Genomic DNA, 25,148 nt, shown 5'->3' with positions numbered 1-25,148 from the left:
AAGCGGTAGATCGGAGTTCAAATCCCGGCTCGGACCAACACAACTGGTGATCTTTTCCCTTCTGGAATCGATTGCTTAGTAAAGGGAAGGTAGTGTATCGTCACAAACTGGACCTTATCACGACACCTTAGGGAGGCGACCTATGGAATGTTAACATTAACCTTAACATGTTAACATTAAGTTGAGAATGAAACTGCCACTGAATCCGCTTTGTAAATGCCGGCCCCGATACTCTTCAAGGGTGCTCCCCTCAGGAACTGGGAAAGATTTACTTTACTTTACTATGTATCAACAAAAGCAACGTTTTTCATCGTTTGTTATCATTAGAACATCTTATTTTGCTTTTATATAAAAATGGTAATTGAAAATGGATGCTCAACATTCAAATGCGTTTTTCTCAAAACGCATGGTTTGTACATGATGCTTTTTGAAATGTTGGCATCAATTTCACGTGAGTGTCCCAAAAAATCAACACGATAGATTCACATGCTTTTCCTTTGACCCACACATAATTTTCATGTCAAATTGATGTGAAAATTATTCGAAATCAGCTGATCGTTAGCGAAAAACCTTTCATCCTTTTTTCGCATGATGTTCACTTTAGATTCAAATGAATTTCACTTAGATTTGCCCCATATAATAATTCCTTTGATTTTGACGTGAAAAACACGTTAGATTGAAATGTTTTGGTTTTTGAATGTGGTTTGCGAAAATTTTCCATAAGTAAGATGGCCACAAACGGTGGTAGAGGAGAAATTGCTCTTTGGATTTAAAAGTGGTTTTAACGAGAGTTTTTGCGAAAAAAAAACTCTGATAATTATTGTTTTATTTGAACAAAAAAGGGACTCCCTGCGTGTAATTTCTAGGTGAGTAAAAACAAGATAAATGAAGTGCTTTTAAATGTTAATACAGATCGAGATACAGATTGATTTTTTTTGTTCCAGAAAAATACATTTCGGCCAGAGGACGTGCTCTAAATCCGGAGTTAGTCCTATGTGCATCAGAACTTCAGCTGTGCGGATTTGTCACCTAAAATCTAGCCGAGCGGTGCTTCTCGAGATTCAACATGGACATCAATTGCAGCGGATTTTACGCGGACACATTTGGTCCCCATTCTTTGACTATTTTGTGTTTGTGAAGAAAAATTGATGCGTTTAAGTGATTTTTGTGTAATTTCCATATTTTAAAATGCAAAAATTAAGAAACATAGAGATTTATTTGTAACTAAAACTGTGTGATTAATAAATAAAACTTGAGAAAAATTTCCACCCTTTTTACCCGTCTGAATACCAATGGAAAACCATTTGATTGGCACTACAAAGTCATTTAACATTCATGTGTGTTTGTAGTGCATTCATGTGCGTCATCACGTGAAGTTAATGTGTTTTGCATTTGACTTCACCGTGATCCACGATTAATATTTTCGAAGTGATTTTCACATGAAATCTACATGCAATGTCATATGGGGCAGATTCACGTGTGAAACATTTGATCGAGGGGCGCGACAATAGTAAAAAAATAAATTATTTAATTAATTAACTGCCGAAATTAACAAATTAACGATTGTTTACGATCAAAACATCGCCACCTCTTTTTACATCACATTGATTTGACCGAGGGGCGCGACAATAGTAAAAAAATAAATTATTTAATTAATTAACTGCCGAAATTAACAAATTAACGATTGTTTACGATCAAAACATCGCCACCTCTTTTTACATCACATTGATTTGACAGTTCGACCGACGACGTTTGACATTGCGCATGATTGTTGTTTTTGTGCTTGGTGTAAAATTTGTGTCGCCGAAAAGTCGGTCTAACGGGAGAATGCATTCTCCCGCTAATGGTTCAGACCATCAGACGTAGAGGCTACGATCGTGACGGAGATCACTCCGGTGAACATTCCGGAGCGAAGGCACAACTCTGACCGTGAAGGCAGCGGCGGTGACTGGTCGCTGGTCTCGGGCGGTTCAAGAGATTTTCGTGATATTCGTCAGCCGGAGATCGACATCTGGCAGAAGCCCCGGCCGACGAGGGTGGAGGCGACGATGGTTAAAGAGGCCGATGCGAATTGGTGGACTCTGGAATGCCTGCAGTGGAAGTGGGACAGACATTGATTTTGTGCAGCTTTGAGCGGCTGGGAAGTGAACTGTTCCAACTCCGACCAGATGCGCGAGTTGAACCGTGGTTGCAACCTGGACAACATTCACTTCCTCGTGCTAGACGAGGTTGATCGTATGATGGAGTGCTAATAATAAAATTGTAAAAAATGCTTTGAAATATAAACTTATGTCTAGAATAACTTGTATTTATTTATCACATACGGAAAACTAAATTCACTTTCAACAGAAGTTTCTTCGCAAAAAAAAATCGTTGTGTGAAGTAAGGTGTGCCTAAGCTGAATCCCCAGCATCTGCTTGTCCCGTTCGCTCATCAGATTCGCGTTCGCGTCGTACTCCCCGGAGCGATTCAGCTTGCCACGATGGTGCTGAATCTCCTGCTGGTTCTGTTGGCAATTTAGCGGTTTTTGTGCAGCTGATGATTGCGATTATGACCCTGCTGCTGCCGTTGATGATAATGGTGCTAATTCAGCACCGGATGATTTTGCTGAACCTCCTGAACTAGTCGCTGGTCAGAATTCGTGTAGGTTCGGCGGCAGCACATTCATTGGAATTGGAGACGGAACGTTCGCCTGGATCGGCAACAGGGGAACCGTGTTCAACGGTAAAGCAAAGTTGACGGCAACTGTTGGGAAACCTCCGGTGGCGGAGGCATCAAATGCTGCGCCTTCTGTTTGTTCATATTCAGCTCGAATTATCTCACGCAGAAAAATAAGGCATATTTGAATCAACAAAACGTTTTGTTGATTTGAAAATCATAATTTTTGTTGAATCAACGCTAAACGTCAAAGCAGCTTTTTCAAAACAACAAAAGACTTTCGTGGAATCGAGACAATCAAGGTTTGTTTCAACGCAAAATCGGCGTTGATTATATTCAACAAAAATTTTGTTGATTCAAACCTCGTACAGGCTGATTCTACAAAACTTTTTTCTGCGTGCTAAAACAAACATAAAATTAATCAAAACTCTCCCATCGTACAAAATTTTTCTCCTTGTTGGCACCCCACCTATCGTCTGATGGAGCTGTTGCTGTATCGCCGGATGCTGCGGCCCGGCTTTTCCAGCATGCTCGGCATCATCCACACGATCAGATTCAGCTGCAACCTTGCCTGACTCTCCTCCAACCTGACCAAATCCTCGTAGGAACAATCCTCCCAGTCGTTCAACGCGTCGTACTCCAAATCATTCGGCATAACGCCGAGCCACTGGAAGATGCGTGTAGAGGCCTAAGAATTATGGCATCGACCTCAAATCCAAATGCATGTTTTTCGTAAAAAATCAGCGCAGCATTTATTTCCCAAAACTGAATCAAAACACAAACACTTGACAGTTGTGCGAGCGAACGCGACACGAGGCAAATCAATGTTTTCAAAGCAGGTGTGGTACTGTCAAATATCAAATGACGCGAGGAATTTAATTCCTTAATATATTATTGCGGGCGTTAATAATTAGAGTTCACGCGCGGTGATACGACCGCAAAATAATGGTCGCATGACAGCTGCATGACAACCGCAGAACAAATTTTTGGCAGTTGTCAAAGGTTGCCTTGAGTTTTCAGCTGACTTTTTGGAAAATATTCAAAACAAACCAAGCTGACAGCCAAATCAACGCAGAATTTCAGTTCAACTTGCTGATTTTTACACTGCGGTAGTTAGGCGGCAATAATCTTCTGTCACTCACAGCGATGGAGAAACGTGATTTTATCTCGCCATAAGCAATATTAAATGCGAAAATTAATCCATTAAGGCCAATGTCACGCCCCTCGCATTTGATATTACTGTGGGCCTTTCTTTCAGTGTACTTGGTTTTAATGAATTTCAAGGAACAATCCAGATTATCCAGCATCATTTAAACACGACCGCTTATTAGGCTTAAAATGGGCATATTTCCCATATACAACCAAACTCACTAAACTAAACAAAACTAAAAATCTTAAAATCTTCAGTTACCTTGAAATTAAATTAAATTAGTTTGATTCTTCATGACCGTTAGTTTCAAATGAATTGAATACTTATTAAATGTCAGTCAAAAAAACTTTAAACTAGCTGTCACTGAACACCACAGTGCTGATATGCCAACATTAGGTGCTTGACGGAATAAAATGCTGTTCCCCTAGTTGTCCCCTGAGATTATATATAAAAAGAAAAAAAAAACTTAAAAAAGTTTTTATTTTTGTTATTTATGTTCGATGCGCATACGACATTTTCAAAAGCAACGCGCCAAAAGTTTGGTTCGATCTTGGTTCGATTTTGATTTCACTCGCTTTATATGTGGATGACAGTCGTGACGTAGCCGTGTTTATAGACGAATCCATTTTGAAATGGCCGCTAGGTGGCCAATGGTGTTAGAAATGACAGCTTCCATGTATTTGAATAGAGTTATCTAAGCCCGCTCTCACGCACACTAGCACACCATTTGATTTGCTGGTTGGTACAAAATTTAACCTCACTTTTTTTCGTGTACGTACACGCAATACAAGCGCACGTAGATAACTCTATATGGGAGCTCAAGAAAACTCAATTATTAAGCAATAAAATGATTATTTATGATAAAAGTATTGATTGATTAGGGGCACAAAATGTGTCTAGAATATTATTAAAATAAAAACTGTTCGAAAAATTTGTAATCGAGATAAGTACACCATTCGATTCAGCAGGAATTTTGGGCAACAAAAATATAGTTTTCATATGTTAAGTATTTTATTTTAAAAGAAAATTAACAAAAAGTATTAAAATCCATTTAGTATGGGAACTGTCAAATCTCTCACCATCAAAAAGCAGCGTTGAGGTTTCGCTGGATTTGTCTATAGGACCTTTTGAAAAAAAATTCCCAACATCAGTTTGACACCTAGTTTGGGCGGTTGAGTGCTTTTTAATGAGAATACGTTCGAATTAGCGGACATTCGAAGTAACGGAATTCGAATAAACGAATCCGCTCTGTATTTCTGATTTTATTCATCTGTTCATCTGTGCCATCACAAAATTCCTTCCAGCCAGGGCGGGCTTTATCCATTATCTCACCCCTCGAACTGTCAACAACTATTTTTTTTCATTCTCTTTCCCCTCCCCCTTCGCTCATTGATTGCGTGCGCCGAACTGTCAGACGAGCCTTGTCATTGAATATTTTTCCGTGCAGTACCAGTTCAGCAGTTCGAGTCGCAGTCCCGTCAATCAGTCGTGGAGGAAAAAATTAGGAAAGAATCTTTTCCAATCGTTTTTTCGCATGCAAAGTTGTTGTAACTAGAGAATTTCGACGGATTTCGTTAGTTTTGGTCGAGCGCCAGTGATTTCGTTGTAAAATGTGAGCAGGTTGAGACGGATCGTCGCGAAAAAACGCAAATTTCTCATCTCCAAATTTGCGAACCGCGGTTCCGAGGATGATTTCATAAACTTCCTGAAAAAAAACAGCAGCAGAGACGAAATAGCAAAAAAAAAAGGCGAGCTGAACAAAAAATAATGATTTTCAACCTTGAACGACAGCAAACATCATCATCGTCGTCGTCGCGGTCGTCAATTTCGCGTTGAAAAGAGCTCGGTGTGGAAAATCACGGCACCGAAAATTATACATTCCGCCGGGGTCAAGTGTGTCCTTTAACGGGGGTTGACCTGGTGCCCCTGGCGCCGAGTGGTAGGAAAAAAGTGCAGTTTTGTATTGTGTGTGGCAAGTTGCAAATTATTATTGACGTGATCGTCTCTGCTCCGGTAAAAATAAACATCGGATTGTGCAAAGTTGTTTGTTTGTGGCAGAATTAGTAACTGGGGAAGATTCTTATCAGCACCAGGGCGTGAATTGGGACGGGAATAATCTCCCCCGAAGGAAAGGCCACTTTTGCGTGTGTGTGGGGGCGAACCTTGAAGAAGCAAACGCAGTAAACTAATCGAAGAAGGAAAACATCATCAAGATCGTCTTGAAACTATTTACCACGCCCGAAAGAACGCAGCAGGAAGAAGGGGTTTCCGCACCCAACCCACCCACTCCGACGCAACCCGAGGGATAACATAAACAATGGGAAGCGTCTGGAAGCGGCTGCAGCGTGTCAACAAGCGGGCGGCCAAGTTCTCCTTCACCGTCTCGTACCATGAGCTGCGCATGGAGACCACGGCCAAATGGTGAGTGCAGTTTGGTTTGGGTTAAGTTTATGTTGCTGGTCGCTGCAAGCAAAGTCAGGGACGTTTCGAAGGGGTCAAGGGTGCAGCAAATGAGCAAAAGGGGTGGCTTGGATCGTGATTCAAGATTGTTTTACATTAGATATTTATTAGGTATCTTACGAATAATCACGAACGAAACCTGCAAAAGTGGCTGGTGACAAAAGAGGAATGAATGAATTTGGTCATTCATTCTTTTTAGAAACACATTCGTAATTTTAAATCAAATGTTTGACAAATCAAAATGCATTGGAAGTTCGTTGGAATCAGTTATTTCAATTTAGTGATTCTTAACGCGTGCGGTCCTGAGATTAGAGAGGAATGGGGTGCAATAGAAAGCAAGTGCAATTTATGGGTTAAAACATTGTTTATAGTTAGAAAAACGTTATATATTTTACTTGGAATGTTTAGAGGTCTTTCCAGAACATCAAATTTATATTAAAATGATCATATAAATCCATAGAAAAAATGTATGTAAAATAATAATATTAACTAATTTAAAACTCAAAATATGACCAAAAATCGATTTTTTACACTACGGCTCAATTCTGAGAGCAGATTCGGATTTAGCGGGCAAAATTACATGGAAAATTTATAGATGGACAATTTTAGAATTTCCATTAACTTTTCCCTTGAAAATTACATAGTTTCAAATTATCTCGAGTTAAAAAAATACTTTAGTGACTTTTTCAGCTTTTGCAGTTATCTCCTATTTTGTTTAACTAATTATCTTCATCTTTTTATCTTAAAAAAAACTCTTTTTTTTTAACGTAATATGGCTAACTTTTGATCCTTGAGTCCAAAATTATTTTCTTCAAAAAAGAAAATGTAAGTTTTTTAGAGCTCTAAAAGTGTTACCAAACATCACTTTTCTCTGAAACTAAACTCTGAATTGCTTTTTAGTTTGACACCCCCTTTACACAGAGTTCACACACACTACCAAACTTTTGTTTTGATAGTGTGTGTGAGCGCCGTATAAAAAGTGACAGTTCGTCACTTTTTAGTTTGAATCTGCCAAAACAACATCACATCCTGAAAAGTGTCAAACGAAAAAGTGACCAACCCCCGGGGGTTGAGTAAACTACGTTCAAAAAACTGATTTTTGAGAGTTTGCTCTGACAAAAAAGCGCAATGGAAGGTGTAGATTGTGAGAGAAAACGTTTGTGTCTTCAACAAAATTGCTTGGATTGGTATGCCCAACAGCATCCTAGAAGAGAAAAAATATCCCAAAAGTATTCCTGGAAAGTCATCAATATTTAATTTAAAAAAAAACCCTAATCGTGGACCTTCCTAGTTTTCAACAAAACCAAAAAATGTCCCTTCCCATTTGCAACAACTTTTCTGAAAACATCAAAGCTAACATTATTTTCAAAACCTCGCTCCATAAGCTAAATATTGTTCCTTTAGTTATTTTAGGACTTCGAGCCAAATATGAGTAAAATCCTATTGATACTAGACGGTGAAGTTTGTATGGAAAAAACGGAAAAATGCATGAATACCCCATTTTTCAACTAGTTTGTCTGCCGGACGCGCTAATTCCATCCAAATATTCCTAAAAGTGAGATTCTCTTCGGAAATTTTATGCTTTACAATTTTGCCAACATACCAAAGCTGTAAAACTTGATCCTGAAAAGTTATTAGCGATTTGTTTTTTTTTGTATCACATTTTTTTTCCCTCAACTTTAGGCTCGAGTAGCAATTTGCTCAAAATCAAATTTTCAACCAGTTTTTGATATATACTATGCATTGTAAGGAAGAACTCTTAAAATTTAAGAAAATTTCATTGTTGAAAATGTGTTTTTTTCTGGGGTCAACTTTGGTTGTGTTTTTCACTAATATTTTCTTGATTATATGTAAAAATAAATATACAGTATTTTTTGTACTGTCCCAGACTATGCCCCTTAGCATTTTGATACAATTTAAATGATATTGGTTTCATTCTAGAGTAAGAAATGTGAAAAACGTGCAAAAAAATTGAAAAGTGGCTGAAACATTAAAAAAATTAAAAGGTTAAAATGTAATTATAATAGGACATAAACTACAAAAATAAATGCTAAAAATGAAACAAGAGAAGTAAAGTTTTTCGTGGAAAAAAAAATTGCTCAAAATGATCTTCTGAACAAACGAAAAAAAAAATCGCAGATTGGGCGGTAGAGGGTTAACTGGGCAGCTTTTTAACAGGTTTCGATAAGTAGACTGTACACAGCATATCATATCATCACATCAGATGTTCGTTTTCAGTTAATATTTACTGAAAACTGCGCTACTGAATATTTCAGTTAGTTTTTCGCTGAACTTCAGTTAAAATTTGTATGGAGCTGTCGAAGTTTGCTGAAAATTCAGCAATTTTTCATTCACTGAAAATTTAAGTAGTGCAGATTTCAGTAAAATTCACTGAATTCAGTAATGGGGGATTGGTGTGGCTTTAGCCACGGGATTTAAACTCGTCTGAAAAACCTGTATCATTTTTTCCTTCAAAACGGTGGCGCCGCGTGGTGGTAGATGCCCTGTTTATTACACTGTGAAATTACCCATGGCTAATCCAAGGAACCAAAAGGTGACAACAGAAATGTCCGTCTAAAAGGGGTGCTACAAAAAAACTTATTAATTATTATAAATTTTCGAGCAAATCAACAAAGAATTACAAGTTTGATAGTCGAACTACACTTGAAATGCGGGTTTGTTATTTGTTTTTGCAAAGCCGCATATTTTTTTGCGAAAGTGCCAAAAATATTCGTAATCACCTTTTTTCACTTGGTGGCGCTTTGTGTTAGTATGTGTGTGTTCGATGTTTTTGGACGTGCACGCAGAACACAGAACAGTGAGAATTAGCAAAAATGCCTCACTTTCTTCTGATACAAGTCGCCATATTGAAATTGCTTGAAGATTCATACCCGTGCTTTAGCCCAGTTCAATAGCAGTCAAATGTCAAAAACAATAACATACCAAAATGATCGAGGGGTCAGTGGATGCAACAAAAAAAATCTAATAAAAGTTCCTTTTTTTGGTTTTTAAGAAATTTTATGACAAAAATAAAGAAAAAATGTAAGTCGCGAAATGTTTTTAAGTTACCTATGCTTTGTTATTTTCCACAAACTTATTTTTCAATGACGATCCCCCCGTCATTTTTCGATCAAGTTACCGAACAGGTCCGTATTAACTTTTCATTAGGGCGAATGTAGATGTAAACAAACAGTCTATCTCACTTGCTCTAGTGACAGTTCACGTTGAGTAAGAAAGGGATAGGCTGCTTGTTCACATCGTTTTGTTTGAAATTATGATATACCTGAAGATATCACGAAATTTCGATAGAAAATAAAAATATCTCTACAACCAATTGGATCAGGGTTTGTTTTCCATTTGCTCTCAATAAGAAAGTTTCTGAACTAAAAAAAAACAGAAATATTTATAATCCAAGAGCTTAGGGGGTTACATACATCGATGCCTCTGTGCTCTCTTAGAAGTGGGGATGTGTCTAAGAGGGTTATGAAATGCTACCAACTGTACGGATTTTTTCCTTACCATACGGATTTTCGAACCTCTTCGCGGATTTTTTACAGGCCGGAATTTTTATAGGGAATTTTACGCATAATACGGATTTGTACGGAATTTAACAACTATTTAATCATTGAATTGCTTTTTTGATTTGGTCGAAGCTTTTGTTAACTAGAAATTTGTATTTTTTGTGAGTTTCATTTTAAAAGGGAGAGTTTTCCGGGGTTTCCTCAATTCAAACATGATTATCAATAATTTTCGAGTTTTTGAACTTTTGTCTTTCATATGTTGATAGGACCTTTTAAAAAACTCTAGAATTGTTCTTTTAGAAATTCCGTACTAAATATATTTATCCATTTCCAAAGGCTTTCTAAAACTTGTGAAAACATTTGAACATTTGAATTAACAAATCTAGAGTTTTTTAAAGGTCCTACAAACCGTTGCACAGTGGGCGAAATGGAACCCAAAATCGGACTTAATTGAACGCGGCTGGTTCCCAGGTATGAAAAATAGTGTTTCTTATGTAAAAAAAATCCGAGGAATCGATTGGTGATGGTTTCATCCACCGCACGAAACGGCAAAGGGTCCATTTTGCCCCAATTACCCATTTTTTTATATTTTTTCTTGAAAATCGGTCTGTATTTAGAGCGAAGGCTTTATGCGGCCATCCAAAATGCACTTAACTTATGTGAAAATGTCGCAGGAATCCAGTAAAAATAACCACTTGCACCGCAAAAATCTTCTAGGGTCCATTTAACCCCAATTTCGCTGTAAAAGCATTATTGACCATTTTCAAATGTTAGGTCAGATTTTACAAATCTGAAAATATTTTTATCGTAAAGATCAGACAATTTTACATAATAATGACGATTTTTACTTGATAGTTTAACACATTTATGTTGATCAAAAAAAAAAAAAAATTATGTAAAAGGCAGTTTATTCTGCGTTTGAGAAAATTGGCCCAAAACTGATTCTTCAATATTTTTGTTTAGTTTTTTTTTTTTTTTTTTGAATTAAATATACTTTATTGAATCTTTCTTATAATAATTACATTTGGTTTACATAATAAGTGGTCAGCTGTGGCTCTTCAGCTTTAGTTTGCTTTTCGTGATTTAAACACTGTTCATTTTCTTAACTTTAAAAGTATATGATTTATCATTTTTGTAACACTAGGTACAATGAGAAAAAAATTAAGAAAACATAACCTAACCTAAAACTAACTTTATCTTACCATAAACTAAACCAATCCTTGAATCAAGGGGTATTCAGATATAGCACATTTTTCCCTGAATTTCAAACATTTTTCTTGAATCTTCTGATCCAACATTTTTACTTCTGCTAATTCATGAACCTCACTTGATCTAGTCCAGCCAGGAACATTCAAAACCATTTTGAGTACCTTGTTTTGGACACGCTGGAGCTTCAATTTATGAGTTCTAGCGCAACACTCCCAAACAGGTACTGCATACTCAATAACGGGGTAAATTATTTGTTTGTAAACTGCTAGCTTATTTTTCAAAGATAGCTTTGATTTTCTGTTAATTAAAGGATACAAACACCTGATGAGAATGCTGCACTTGTTCAATATTTTATCTACATGCTGCCGAAACAATAGTTTCGAGTCAAGTATGAGACCTAAATAGACAACTTCCTTTGACCAGGGTATCGAAACATCATTCATTTTATCAAAACATCATCCTTTGGGGCAAATCTGGCCGATTTGGAAAGTGGAAAAATGATGGTTTGAGTTTTGGCTGCATTTATGCGAATTTTCCAGTCGCCAAAGTATTCGGAAAGAACGTCAAGACCCTTCTGAAGGCGGCCAACTAAATATCTGGTTATTTTACCTTTATAAATAACGGCAGTGTCATCAGCAAAAAGTGACAACACACCATTACCAGGAAGAGTAGGCAAATCAGATGTAAAAATATTGTACAGAAGTGGGCCAAGAATACTTCCTTGGGGAACCCCAGCATCAATGTTGAATAATCCAGAAGCAATCCCATTCAGAAAAACCTTGAACGATCTCTCCGAAAGATAGTGCTGGATAATTTTGATAAGATACATTGGAAAACCGTATAAATACAGTTTATGTATCAAACCATCATGCCAAACATTGTCAAAAGCCTTCTCAACATCCAACAAACCATAGCAGTTGATTTAGACTCAAGCTTGTTCTGCTTGATGATTTTAGTTACTCGTAAGCTGATGAGCAGTATTATGTCCCTTTCGGAAGCCAAACTGCTCGTTCAAAATTATATTATTATCGTTGGTAAAATCCAAAAGCCTTGAATAGATGACCTTCTCAAAGAGTTTGGACAGACTACTCAAAAGACTAATGGGACGATAACTTGTTGGCGATGTTGGATCTTTTTGAGGCTTCAAAATTGGTATGACTTTGCCCAGCTTCCAATTGGTGGGGAAGTAACCAAGTTGCAAACATTTATTGAAAATATTGGCTAGATGTTGAAAGAACTGATCACTCTGTTTTTTCAACACTAGATTAAAAATGTTATCAAAGCCAGGAGCTTTCATATTTTTCATTTGTTTAACTGCAACTTTGACTTCCTCACCAGAAACATGGGAATCTGCAGGAAATTCAAAGGTAGAGTTATTAATTGTTGAAATACTATTGGCAACTGATGTTTCTTTACGGCTGGTCATGGAAGTGCCAAGATTATGAGAACTAACAAAATGAAGCCCAAGTGCATTTGCCTTTTCCTCGGATGTAATCAAACGAGAATCCTCAACAATAAGAGGAGGAATAGGCTTTGGTTTGTTTTTAAGAACTTTTGAAAGTTTCCAAAATGGTTTTGAATAATTCCCAGCTGGCTTACATGTTTTGAAAATTCTTGATTTCTGATATTGTCAAGTCGGTCTTGTATGATTTTGTTCAAATTGTTAACTGAAATCTTTTGTCATAGTCCCCAGTCCGTTGATATTGTCTCCTATAAACATTCCTAAGTCTAATCAAGTGTTTAGTATCTACGTCAATATCAGTTACCTTAAAATTAACAGGAACCTCCCGAACGTTGGCAGCCCTGCTTGGTTGATAGCCTGCTGGATCACCTCCAGCGAACGATCAATATCGGCAGAAGTTTCCGGGTGTTGATCATAGTCGATGTTGCTGTCGACCACTTGCTGAAACTGCTGCCAGTCAACGTTGTGGTAATCTTTCCGGGTTGGTTGCCGCTGCGGAGTAACGGAAGCTCCAACCTCCACAACCACCGGATAGTGATCAGAACTCAACTCTTCAAACACCTCAGGATGAGCCACGTTCTCAGCCATATTGGTAATGAAGAAGTCGATGATTGAGTGATTCCCAGACCGAGCCACCCTCGTTGGACGATCCGGACTCACAACGTTGTAGTATCCGTTTTGCAGATCGTTGTGCAGAATCACTCCGTTCCGATTCCTCCTGTTGTTGCCCCAAACTTCATGCTTCGCGTTGAGGTCACCAGCGATGATGTACTTTGCGCTCCGCCGTGTCAGCTTCTGGATATCGCCCTTCAGTTTTGCTGCTGAACCATCTCTGGAATTCACCTGACGTGGGCAGTATGCAGCAATGAAGAGTACTGGGCCAACTGAAGTGGGAATTTCCACCCCAACGGCCTCGATGATGTCCAGCTTGAAGTGTGGCAGCCGGCGTGGCTTGAGATCACGATGAACAGCGACAAGCACACCTCCTCCTCCAGAGGCGGTCCTATCGAGCTGCGTCGCGATCTTGTAGTTTTGCAGATAAACTTTTTCACCGGGCTTCAGATGAGTTTCCGTGATGGCAGCTACGTCGATCTCCTTCTCGCGAAGAAAATCCACCAGCTCTAAATTCTTCTCCTAATGGAGCAAGCGTTCCAATTCAGCAGCTTGAGGGACCTACGATCCATACTGGATGACGAACGAGGTCAGCACTTCAATCTGCTGGGTCTTGGTTTTGCATCCACGCAGTGCAGCGGACATCTGTTTGAAAATATTGAGGAGTTCGGTTGAGGTGTAAAGATCATTACCATTTCCCTCAACTGCTGGTTCTTGGGTTGGTCTTGGCTCCTGGCTGAAGCCCGGTGGTGGCGGTCTTGGCTCCTGGCTAGAACCCGGCCGTGGATGATTCTTCTCAGCTCTCTTCCTGGGATCCAACGGCAACGGTGCCAAGTTCGGGACCTGGCGTCGCGGTTGAAGAGGTGGGAAATTTTGCTCCACCAGGGCTGGAGGAGTTCTACGACGCTGAGGCTGATTCTTCGTCGATGCTTGCTGCCGAATTTTCACGAACTCAGCTCTCTTGGGGCACTTTCGGTCGGTTGACGAGTGCTCACCGTTGCAGTTGAGGCACTTCACCAGCGAATCTTGGATGCACTGGGATGTGATGTGCGCATCGGTACCACATTTGGCGCAACGACGCTTCAGGTGGCAGTTCTTACCTCCGTGCCCGAAGCCCAGGCAGTTGAAGCATTGTGTGACGTCACGATGCACTGGTCGGTATCGCTCCCACGACACGATAATGTTGAAAACCGCTCGAATTGCCTTCAGCTCAGGAAGCGTCGTCGATCCCTTAGCCAAATGCAGCAGGTAGAGCTGGTCACGGTACTTGATGTCTTTGTTGCGTCGGCTCATTTTGTGCACGGCCAACACATCCAGTTTCAAAACTTTTAGCTCGGCAGCTAATTCCTCCACTGGCATGTCGTACAGACCTCTGACGACGATTTTGTACGGCTTATCCATGACGACATCATGGGTAAAGTACTCCGCCTCGTTTTCGGTCAAGTAATCCTTGACCAGTTGATAGTGCTGCCTGGATTGCACCAGCACCTTAAATCCGTCCTGACACAGACGAATGTTGCCTTGGACTTTCCCAGACTTGATGAGTTCAACCAGCCCCGCTCGAAAGTCGATCGTAGCTGCTGATTGCCGCACATAAAAAGGAGGCAGTTTCTCCTTTCGCTGTTTCACTTCATTCTCCTTTGCTTCCGCTACCTGGTCCTCGTCAGGCAGTCCAGCAAACTTGTTGTTCTTCAATAGCTGCTTCTCGTGCGACGAAGAGTTCTCCTCCTCCTCATCCATCGGTACAGTACCGTCGCTCTTTTTCGTCTTTTTGCTGTTCAATGTCACTTCCAAAAGCACTTTCCTTTTGGAAATTCCCGGTTTTTGGCCATCAGTTGAGGCCTCAACCTTCCTTTTGGAAATTCCCACTTTTTTGCCTGCTTGAGCCGCAGGTAGGGCAATATTGCCGGCGTTTTGCGCCGGGACGCGACGAGTCATGTTGATTCAGACAACCTTCACCAACGAATGCTCGGATAACAATGGATTTTTTTTTTTTTTTTTTTTTTTTGTTTAGTTTAATTTCTATATCAACATAAATGTGTCAAACAATCAAGTGCAAATCGTCATTCTTATGTAAAATTGTCAGATCTTTACGATAAAAATATTTTCAGATTTGTAAAATCTGACCTAACATTTAAAAATGGCCAAAAATGCATTTAAAGCGGAATTGGGTTAAATTATGGACCCTAGATTAATTTGCGGTGCAAGTAGTTATTTTTACTGGATTCCTGGGACATTTTCACATAAGTTAAGTGCATTTTGGATGGCCGCTTAAAGCCTCCGCTCTAAATACAGATCAATTTTCAAGAAAAAATGTAAAAAATGGGGAATTGGGGCAAAATGGACCCTTTGCCGTTTCGTGCGGTGGATAAAACCATCACCAATCGATTCCCCGGATTTTTTTTTACATAAGAAACACTATTTTTCATACCAGGGAACAAGCCGCGTTCAATTAAGTCTGATTTTGGGTTCCATTTCGCCCACTGTGCGTTGTGTTTCACATGTTATAGGACCTTTTCAATAAAAAAAACTCTGGAAAAGTGTTTGTGAAAACACTGAGAACGATATTATTCGTAAAAGCAAACTTGACATTTCGTAAACTTTTAAACGTTTAACAAAAAAAAATTGAAGAACATAATGATTTGATTCAAATCACGGTTTATTTTATGAATACTTTTAAACGTGCAAGTCATAAGCACTCTGATAGCATTTTGTGAAATTTGTTAGCTGTAAAAACGACACAGTTTTATATTTTTAATTCTCAAATTTATTAAATTTGATTTATCAACTCTGGAGCAACATTTGAAAGGGGCGGTACGACATTGCGCTTACGGCCTTTGATTACACGCGATTAAATGGGACGAAGAGCAATGTCGTACCGCCCCTTTCAAATGTTGCTCCAGAACTGTCAATGAATTATAGTTTTTGTTATACCATGGTGTCATATCGGCAAAGTGTACGGATTTTTGCTCAGCAAGAGTTGGTAGCCTTAGTTATGATGGTGGGAGAGGAAAGTAAAAATCACTAAAATGAATTTTCTAGCCATATTTTAACAAAAAATGAGAAAAAAAAAACAATGTGATTAGAGTTATCAACAAAAAAAAAAAAAAATAAAAAAAAAATGGGAGACAATACGTTTTTATTTTTTCAATGCAAAACTTTTAGTTGTGCAAAACTAAAAAGCTGTGCCTATTTTGAGCTACAAAGAGTTATTTTTGGAATCGGTAATTTGCGTTGTAGAATATAACCAATCCATAAAACAGACAAAGAATTTTTATTTTAGTTTTAAATTAGGATTAGTTGTTAAAGTGATTTTTTTCTTTTTTTACCCAAATGTATTCAATGCAAAAATGTAAAACAATTTGTAGTAAATAAAACAAATGTGATCAGTTAATAATCAAACGAAAAATACAACAAAGATGAAGAGCATTAAGCCATACCACTTAGCATGTAAAAGAAATGCAATTATTATAAGAAAGTTCAATAAAGACATATTTAATTTCAAAATTTAATTTCAAAATCCATAAAACAGTATGCAGACTTGAATGAAAAAAGGCTTCTTTTGCAAGAATGAAAGTTTTATCAACATAAAAATAAAGAACACTCAACCCCTTCGCACGTCGCTGGCAAAAGTTTATTTACTTTACCCCGCCACACTCACAAGCACACATACCAGCGAACGCGAAGGGTTTGAATAATTCTTGAAGAAGAGCGTAACAACGGAAATATGTTCCAATAAAGCGTAAAAAAGAGGCCGTACCCTTCGATTGGGTTCTTGTGTTACACCACACCACATGCATTATTATACCTTGCATTTGCCAGGGCAGCAGCCAACCGCGGGTAGATCGACAAGCCATGGACCGCACACGCAGAGATTGGCTTCTCAAATTGCTGGCCTGAGAAATGCATCAGCAAGCAATAAAATTTAACTATAATGCACACACACTGCTACTCGGCTGCTGCTATTTGATTGCCCCGATGCAATGCGTGTATTATCAAAGTGTGGTTGGATTGCTCGAGTGTTATCGGCATTTGGTTCCACAAGCAAGTCAGCAAGCAAGAAAGTAGCACAATTGTTGTACTTTGTGCAGAGTACTAGTGGAAGAAAGCTGAGTTCTTCCCCCCACGCCAACAAGCATAATTAATTTCATTGCAGTTTTATTGGTGGTACGTTCTTGATTATGTGTTTCTTCCATTAAACAGAGAAGAAACGATCGTTAATCCAGCCAGAATAAGTTCATTAGATTTCTTGTATGAATCATTATTAATCACATTATTTGCTTTTATCAACTTTATGAGTTTTGTTTGAGGGCAAACAAGTTTCAGTGTCTTAACGCCGTGAAACTTGTTTTTGTATTTTGCATTATATTGCCCACAGTCATTAATATAATTTAATTTAGCTTTCGTTCCTAAGTTGAATGCGTACTTACTTTACTTTTAAGGTTCACACAATCCTCAGGGCATAAGCTATCTCCAGATGCGTTGCAACTGAACTCAGTCCCGAGCTGTTACTCACCAATTCCAATAAAATAAAACAATATTTCAAATTTCTGAAATTTTCAGGTCATGTCATTTAAAATTTGATACATAAACTATCAAAAAAATGTGTACTGTGCACAAAAGGCTACCAACTAAAAGTGGGCAAAACAGAGCGATCCGCTCAATGAGCCGGTTCACTAGAAAGAGCGAACGAACCATGGCTCACAAAAAAAGAACCGTTTACGCGGTTCTTTTTTAAACTCCGATCTTTAGAAAAAAAAACCGTTCCAAGATGGATTGATTTTTTAACATTGGTTTGTTTTAAACTTAATAAATTTAATCAATTGCAGTGTTGGCGTCCCTTAAAATCGAGATCTACAAACTGACATGGCGGGCGCCGTTGATGGCCAATGACAGTTACCTATTCACAACTGATCTTGTTCTGGAAATCATGGTGTTTTATCTTTTCAGCGCATTCATACATGCTGTTGATAAGGGAAATACCACTTGATAGTCGACGCCTATGATCAGTAGTGCTGAAAGGATATTACTGTTCTGTTCAGCAACGGAGAAGGACAACCATGGGTGGTCTCTCATGACCGGCTAGCACGAGGCACTCGCGAGCGCTCGCGGAGAACGCGAACGAAAATGCGAACGCGAGCGAGGAGAGAAAAGTACTACAAGTTCTCTCCATGGCTCGCTAGCGAGAAATGCTCTCCTTCTGCTAGCTCGAATCCAACAGTGATGAATTGAATTTCTAACAAATTGAAGCATGTCATTTGTATTTGAGAATGGAAAATGGAATTTAAAATTTGCAATTCTTTTTATTAATGCCAAATTTGTCATAATTGTGTACACGGTGTACTTTTTCAAGTACTAAAATTACTTCAAAGTAAATGATTTTCCAAAAAAAACTCTTCATTGTTAAGATACATTAAAGAATTTCCCGAGTACAAATTTGAGCATTTCAAAATGATCATTAAATAGCAAAATATTAAAAAAAATAGCCATAGCCAAACTCCTATTGCTCGATTATACTACGGCATTTGTAGACTTTATTTAAAAAAAAAAAAAACAGAATGTAGAAAAGAGTTCGCAGAATATTTCCTTGAAATTAAATATCAGAATTTGTTTAATTTTAGCAAAAATAAACGTAATTTCATAAAATTAACACAAATTTTCACCAAAATCCTTGATTTAAGATTTAACATAAAAATCACACCATTCTTTTAAATAGTCAACACCATTTTGGAACGGCTCATTTTAATGAGCGAGCGAAATGAGCGGCTCCTAAAAATGAGTGATTTTGCTCACCTCAACACCAACAGTACCGGTTTTTTTGTGAACCTTACGGGTTTTCGACCCTCTTGGCGGATTTCTTACAGGCCGGATTTTTGTAAGGACTTTTTCGTATAAGGGTCATTCCATCTGTAGCGGAACAGCATTTGCAAATTACCTTCTGCGATCCTTCTCAAATTCTGCAGGGCGAATTCTTCATACTAGGGGAAATTCTCGTATGTTTGGCAGGTTAATCACTCGCTCCTAACTCCATCAAATTTGCTGATTTTCACTATTTAAACAACAAATTTTTTAAAACTTTTGATAAAAAACTTGCTTGCTCACTTCTTATTGAGCTATTTATCACTCGATTTCAGTTGAAAACGCTTTTAATAAGCTTTAATTGAATGTCAAAGTTCTGACCTGCCAACATTAGAGGCACGCTGAAATTAGATGCTGTTCCCCTACTATCTTGAAAACTTGAATTGGCCGTATCTCAATAAAATAGTCCTATTTATTTATTTATGTTAACCTTACCATCTTTAAAATTTCAGAAAATTTTCGATTTTTAGTATCGCAAAATGTTTTTTTTTGCTAAAATTTTTGTTTTCATCAAATCTTAAACTTTTCTAAAACTAATGATTGCAAAAACCGAACATGTTTAAAATGCATCTTAAAACACTTTGCATTCAAATGTTGTTATTTCATTTTTTGCGACCCCCTAAACTGTGAAAAGGAAAATTGTAGGCGCCGTCTTAAACTCCAGTAATTAAAAATAATTATTTTTAGCTTCAAAATCAAATCTGCAATCAAAAATTTGTTCTTTTTTTTCTAAAAATGTGCGCATATTTCAAATTAAAGGCATTTTCAGGTTAACTTTTTTGAAAAGTGTTTTTTTTCTGTTTAGAATTTTCTTTTGTTAGAGAAAACAATAATTTCGAAAAGCTGAAAAAAGTCCTATAATTTTCCTTTCCAGACTTAGTTGACCGTACTGCTCATTGCTGGGAAATAGCGAAATTAAGTTGAAAATGCGTGAAAAATTAGATTTCTTGATGCCCTGCCTCAATTCTTCAACTAATGATATCTCATAAACTATTGGTTCGATCTTTAATGTTAATAAAAACCTTTGTGAAATATCCAATTTTCTATATTTTTTTAAAGTTAAGAGTTTAAGCCACCACCGGAGACGGAAAATCGACCACCCGCCCAAGTTTCATTTCTATCACCAGAACATGAGAATAACTCGATAGATTGCTTTCAAACTGTTCCAATTCCTAAAGTAATATATTTTGAACAAGCTGGAAAGTTTTCAATGTTATCTGTTGAACCCTTTTGTTACATTGAAAGTTTGAAATTATAATTTTGCTAGATTGATTCGCGAATGTATGGGGAAATATGAAATCGTTGCCTTTGCCTTTTTGTTTTTGTTTTTGTTTTTGTTTTTGTTTTTGTTTTTGTTTTTGTTTTTGTTTTTGTTTTTGTTTTTGTTTTTGTTTTTGTTTTTGTTTTTGTTTTTGTTTTTGTTTTTGTTTTTGTTTTTGTTTTTGTTTTTGTTTTTGTTTTTGTTTTTGTTTTTGTTTTTGTTTTTGTTTTTGTTTTTGTTTTTGTTTTTGTTTTTGTTTTTGTTTTTGTTTTGTTTTTGTTTTTGTTTTTGTTTTTGTTTTTGTTTTTGTTTTTGTTTTTGTTTTTGTTTTTGTTTTTGTTTTTGTTTTTGTTTTTGTTTTTGTTTTTGTTTTTGTTTTTGTTTTTGTTTTTGTTTTTGTTTTTGTTTTTGTTTTTGTTTTTGTTTTTGTTTTTGTTTTTGTTTTTGTTTTTGTTTTTGTTTTTGTCAAGCTACTCGGGAAAGTTTGGGCAATAATGTGATTTTTATGAAAACTACGTCTTTTATGGATAAACCCTGAACAAAAAGAAGTAGCTGACAAAAAGGTTTTTCTATACACGGATAAAAAATCCTGTAAGCTTATCAGGATACTCCATGTCGACGAATTCGTAAACTTTAAAATATTATATGAAATATATGTTTGATTTTGGAAATAACGTTGTCGATTTTTAAAACATTTACTTCGGTATCCAAACAAATTAAGATTTTGGATGCATTTATATGTTTACAGATTCAACAACAATAATGTTTTTAGATTTGCTGACAGGATTTCTATTCGTGTAGCACAATAATTTCTGTTGAAAAAAAATATCAGTATGATTTGACCCATGTTGTGCCTATAGCATGAAACTTATAGTTTAGTCGCCTTACAAAAGAGCAGGGAGTATCCCGGAAATGTTCTTACAAAAATGCTTCCAGCAAAACGTAGATATTTTTTGAGCAATGGCAAAGCTGAATTGACAGGAACCACGGTTGAGCGGCAGATCCCTTGTTTTTCGAAGGAAACTTCTAATAAAAAAAATCTTTGTCACGAAAATAAGAACCAAATCAGTTCTTGGCAACGTATCAAGTATACTAAATTGAATCTCAGTTGATACATCAACAGGTGAAAGAGAATGTTAGAAATATTTACAGAATCAATATTTCAAAAGAATTAGTCATGCGACGACTCCAACTTTTCGATTGTATCCGGAAGATCCGTTTTTGAAATATTATTTGGGGTATTATTGGAGATATTTGGGGACTTTTTCACGCTGCCAAAAAGTTTATTTTGCTGGTACATAACTAGGCAGTATTTACAAAAATTCAGCAATTCTGTAAGTCCGAAAAAAGACCTAGATACTTCAGAAGTTTTGCAAGAGACCAACAAAGCTAGAATAGCCATTTTCAAAAAAAGCTAGTTTGGAAGTTGGAAAAAAATCTATCCTCAAAAGTGTCCGGGAACGCGCTCCTGCATGTTTCTGGAGTTTCTTTTTCTGCTCGCGTTCTGCACGATAAAGAAGTAACTTTTGTTGCAGAAAACTACTTGAACACTCTGCTTCCAATTACATGTTATTGCAAAAAAATACTAACTTTTGAAAAACTATCTCTGCTTTTTACCATTAGCCATTTGAACAGTGTGATTACATGAACACACTACCCCGCCACGTGTTATGTGCCGTATGCAAGGATTTTAGGTAGGCTATGATTTTGGGCCACGTGGTTGGCTCGATGCACGCGCCTTGGTACGAACTGATGTTTTTCGTCAAAGTCATCATAGTAGCAATGAAATTTACCCTCTTTGGCAGTGGTTCCAATAAAAATAAAAATCTTCCAGTTTCCCTCTCCGGTGGGCCCTTAAGGGCTCTTAAAAACGTAAAAATGGTTTAGTCCTTATAAAAAAAGTTAGTACTTTCGATAAAAAATATTTAAAGGAACCTTATATCCATTTTCGTGAAAATCGAGCTGTTCAGGATAAAGGTCCATTCTGTTTTGTCTTTCTCACCTTACTGAGAAAAGGAATCACTCGAAAAACGAAATTCTTAGTTTAACCTCCTAGACCCACCTTCATGTATACATATCGACTCAAATTTTGACCGAATGTCTGTGTGAGTGGTGGGATGTTGATAAAAAAAAACACTGAGTTATCTCGGCACTGGCTAACCCGAATCGGACCGTTTTGGTCTCATTCGATCCGTCTTGGGGTCCCATAAGTCGCTATTGCAAATTATTAAGTTTAGTTAAGTACTTCAAAAGTTATGCTAAAAAACAATGTTATCAAAAGTCCGAAAGATTGTAAAAAGGGTGGTTTTGTAAGAAACCCTGTCATGTTATACATTTTTAGAAAGGTATTGAAAAGACCTTTCCAACGAGTTCAAAAGATTGAAAATCTGACATCCCTATCAAAAGTTATAAGCACTCTAATGTTATTTATGAGCTATTTAGAGGCCGGATCTCATATATTTCGATGAAAACGTTGTCCGGATTAATCATGCGACTTGTCGTTGGATAGGTAATTAAAAGACATTTCCAACAAGTTCATTAGTTTGCAGATCTGACAACCCTATCAAAAGTTATAAGCACATAAGTGCCCTGAATTATGAAGATCTGTCTACCCAATCTGATGGTTTGAATAATGCATCAAGTTGATAGACCACTGAAAGGTCCGCCCTTTTGTATCTATTTTGGATAGCATTACCCTCTAAATGTGAGGAAGGCACCAACCACCTAACGGTGGATTAAGTAACGTTTTTATTGTATATTAACTCATTTAAAAACAATGTGAAAACTACGAAAATTTAAACCCCTTTTCATTTTACAAATATCTGTTTAATCCAGAGTGGCCACCAGATTTCGATTTTCAATTTCCCGGTTTTTTCCCGGTTTTCTCCCGAGGCCAGAAGGAATTTTCCGGAATGTTTTAAAACCAAATTACAATGTTTTTTAGGCTAACGTTAATATCATCATACTTTTTGAACGCATACATTTGGTTCAAAGTTTGAATTCCTCAAGAAAGCTTTCAAAACTTGAGTAAAAAGTAAGTAATTTGTAAACGAAGCCGTTTTTATCTGTTATCAATCAAACCTCTAATTTTCAAATTATTGGGTTTTTTCATCAACAGTCGTTTTTATTTTTTTTAAATAAGATAAATTATTAATAGAATTTATTTATTTTGTAAAATAGATTTACAAAAATACATTGTTATCAACATTGATGTAAATGCTCGTTATTTTTTTTTTTGAAAAAAGGTTTTGTGAATTCAAAAAGAACAATTCTTCCAAGAATTATCAATTTCTGAGTTTTTTTTTGTTAAAATTGTGTGAGTACTTTCTTTTTAACCAAAAAAGTCTTTTTGCATCATTAGTCCAAACAAAAATGTATACACTTTGGCAGCAGCGCAGGAAAAGTGCCATACAAATGTAAAAAAAATCGATACCTTGAAACTTTCTTTTTAGAATAATTTTAATAAAAAATACTTTCTAAAAAAACCCAAAATACATAATGGTAAAAACAATTTAAAAATTATAGTGCTGTGATTTTTTCAACAACACATAAGGCGGGTACACATTTTATTTAAAGTTTTTGTTGCCCCGACAAATCAGGGGACAAAAAATTATGATTTTTTTTCAAAAAACATCAAAATTTTAATGGAAATTTAAGTGCAATCAGCTGAAACCAATTTAAAATGCATTCTTTTGCGTCTTGAATCATTTTTAAGCATGTTTGGGTTGATTTAATAATCTCTAGATTTTTTGAAAATTTTCGATCTTTAGTTTTTTTTTTCGTTAATTTTTTTGTTTTCGTCAAATCTTACATTTTTTGAAGACTAATGATTGCAAAACAACTGAACTAGCGTAAAATGCGTTTTTTACACTTTTTGCATTCAAATGTTGAGACTATGGCTTTTTCCTTGAATTTTTTATTTTGCTGATTTAAACATACTACACATTTTTTAAATTTTTAAAAAAATCTATTTTATCTCTAAAAAATCAAATGGTTGAGAAAATTCTTTACAGCATTCTTTTTTGAACATTTTTGATCCATTCTTTTGTTGCTGAGATACAGGCCAAGAAAAATATGTTAAAAGAGTGTATTTTGTGTGACAATTTGAAGGAAAAGTCTTGATCTTTAAATTTAGAGGGATATTTACTGTAATGTTGTTTTCGTACCATGATATCGATATTTTCCACTTACAAAAAAATCCTAATTTTAATTTTATGCAAAACTAATATTTTAGCAAAGATGAGGTAAATGTCCGCCATTACGGGGTTTGTCTTCCGGGCCCCCTGAGACCGCTCGTGGTACCCCCAGGGGTACATGTACCCCAGGTTGAGAACCGCTGGTAGAGCAAACATTTTGCTTTATTAAAAAAAAAAAAACAAATTCGCCTGGTAAAAGTATCATAGGATACAAAAGAAAAAAAAATCCATACCCAAGAAGCATGAGTCTATCACACCAATTCAAACATAGATTTCGCGAATTCTTCATTTAGAATAACAGGAATAATATTCTTATTGAGAAAAGAACATATTGAATACATTAAAGAGGCTTTTGTCAAATTTTAACGAAACTTAAAATATTTTCCCGGTTTGTCGGTCGAATTCCTGAGTTTTTCCCGTTTTTCTCCCGGTGGATAAAAATCCCGGTTTTTTCCCGAGGTGGCCACCCTGGTTTAATCTTATTCTTGACAAAATATGGTATGTTTGTACTGTTATCAAACTATTATTTAAGCATGACAGGAGAAGTAAGTAGCTTCACAACGGAATTGCAAAAATGTGGTATTAAAAAACTGCAAGAGAAATTTAAATCGATCGCTCTATAGGCTGAAATTGGGTACATTTCTTAATTTTAATATTCTGTAATATTTATTCTTTTTCTCTGTGAAATATCAAATCACTTCTTAATTTTGCCTATATAATGTTGATGACTACGGAAGTAAAATCGTCTTAAGCCGAAGCT

At 36.6% G+C, this 25,148-nt stretch overlaps 1 protein-coding gene across 2 annotated transcripts in view; it reads left to right on the top strand.

The window, feature by feature from the left end:
* Positions 1 to 5,202: 5,202 nt before the first annotated feature.
* Positions 5,203 to 25,148, top strand: part of LOC6042457 (EH domain-binding protein 1) — a 45,900-nt gene continuing 25,954 nt past the window's right edge. The window contains exon 1 of one of the 2 annotated variants that reach the window (XM_038258198.1): positions 5,203 to 6,229. In XM_038258198.1, coding sequence (XP_038114126.1) covers positions 6,126 to 6,229 — 104 coding nt within the window. In that variant the 5' untranslated portion in view covers positions 5,203 to 6,125. The remainder of the gene's footprint in view (positions 6,230 to 25,148) is intronic. The other variant, XM_038258197.1, reaches the window with a different exon arrangement.

Source organism: Culex quinquefasciatus, chromosome 2, assembly GCF_015732765.1.
Source record: "Culex quinquefasciatus strain JHB chromosome 2, VPISU_Cqui_1.0_pri_paternal, whole genome shotgun sequence".
Taxonomy (NCBI): Eukaryota; Metazoa; Arthropoda; class Insecta; order Diptera; family Culicidae; genus Culex; species Culex quinquefasciatus.
This window is presented reverse-complemented; position numbering and strand designations above follow the sequence as displayed.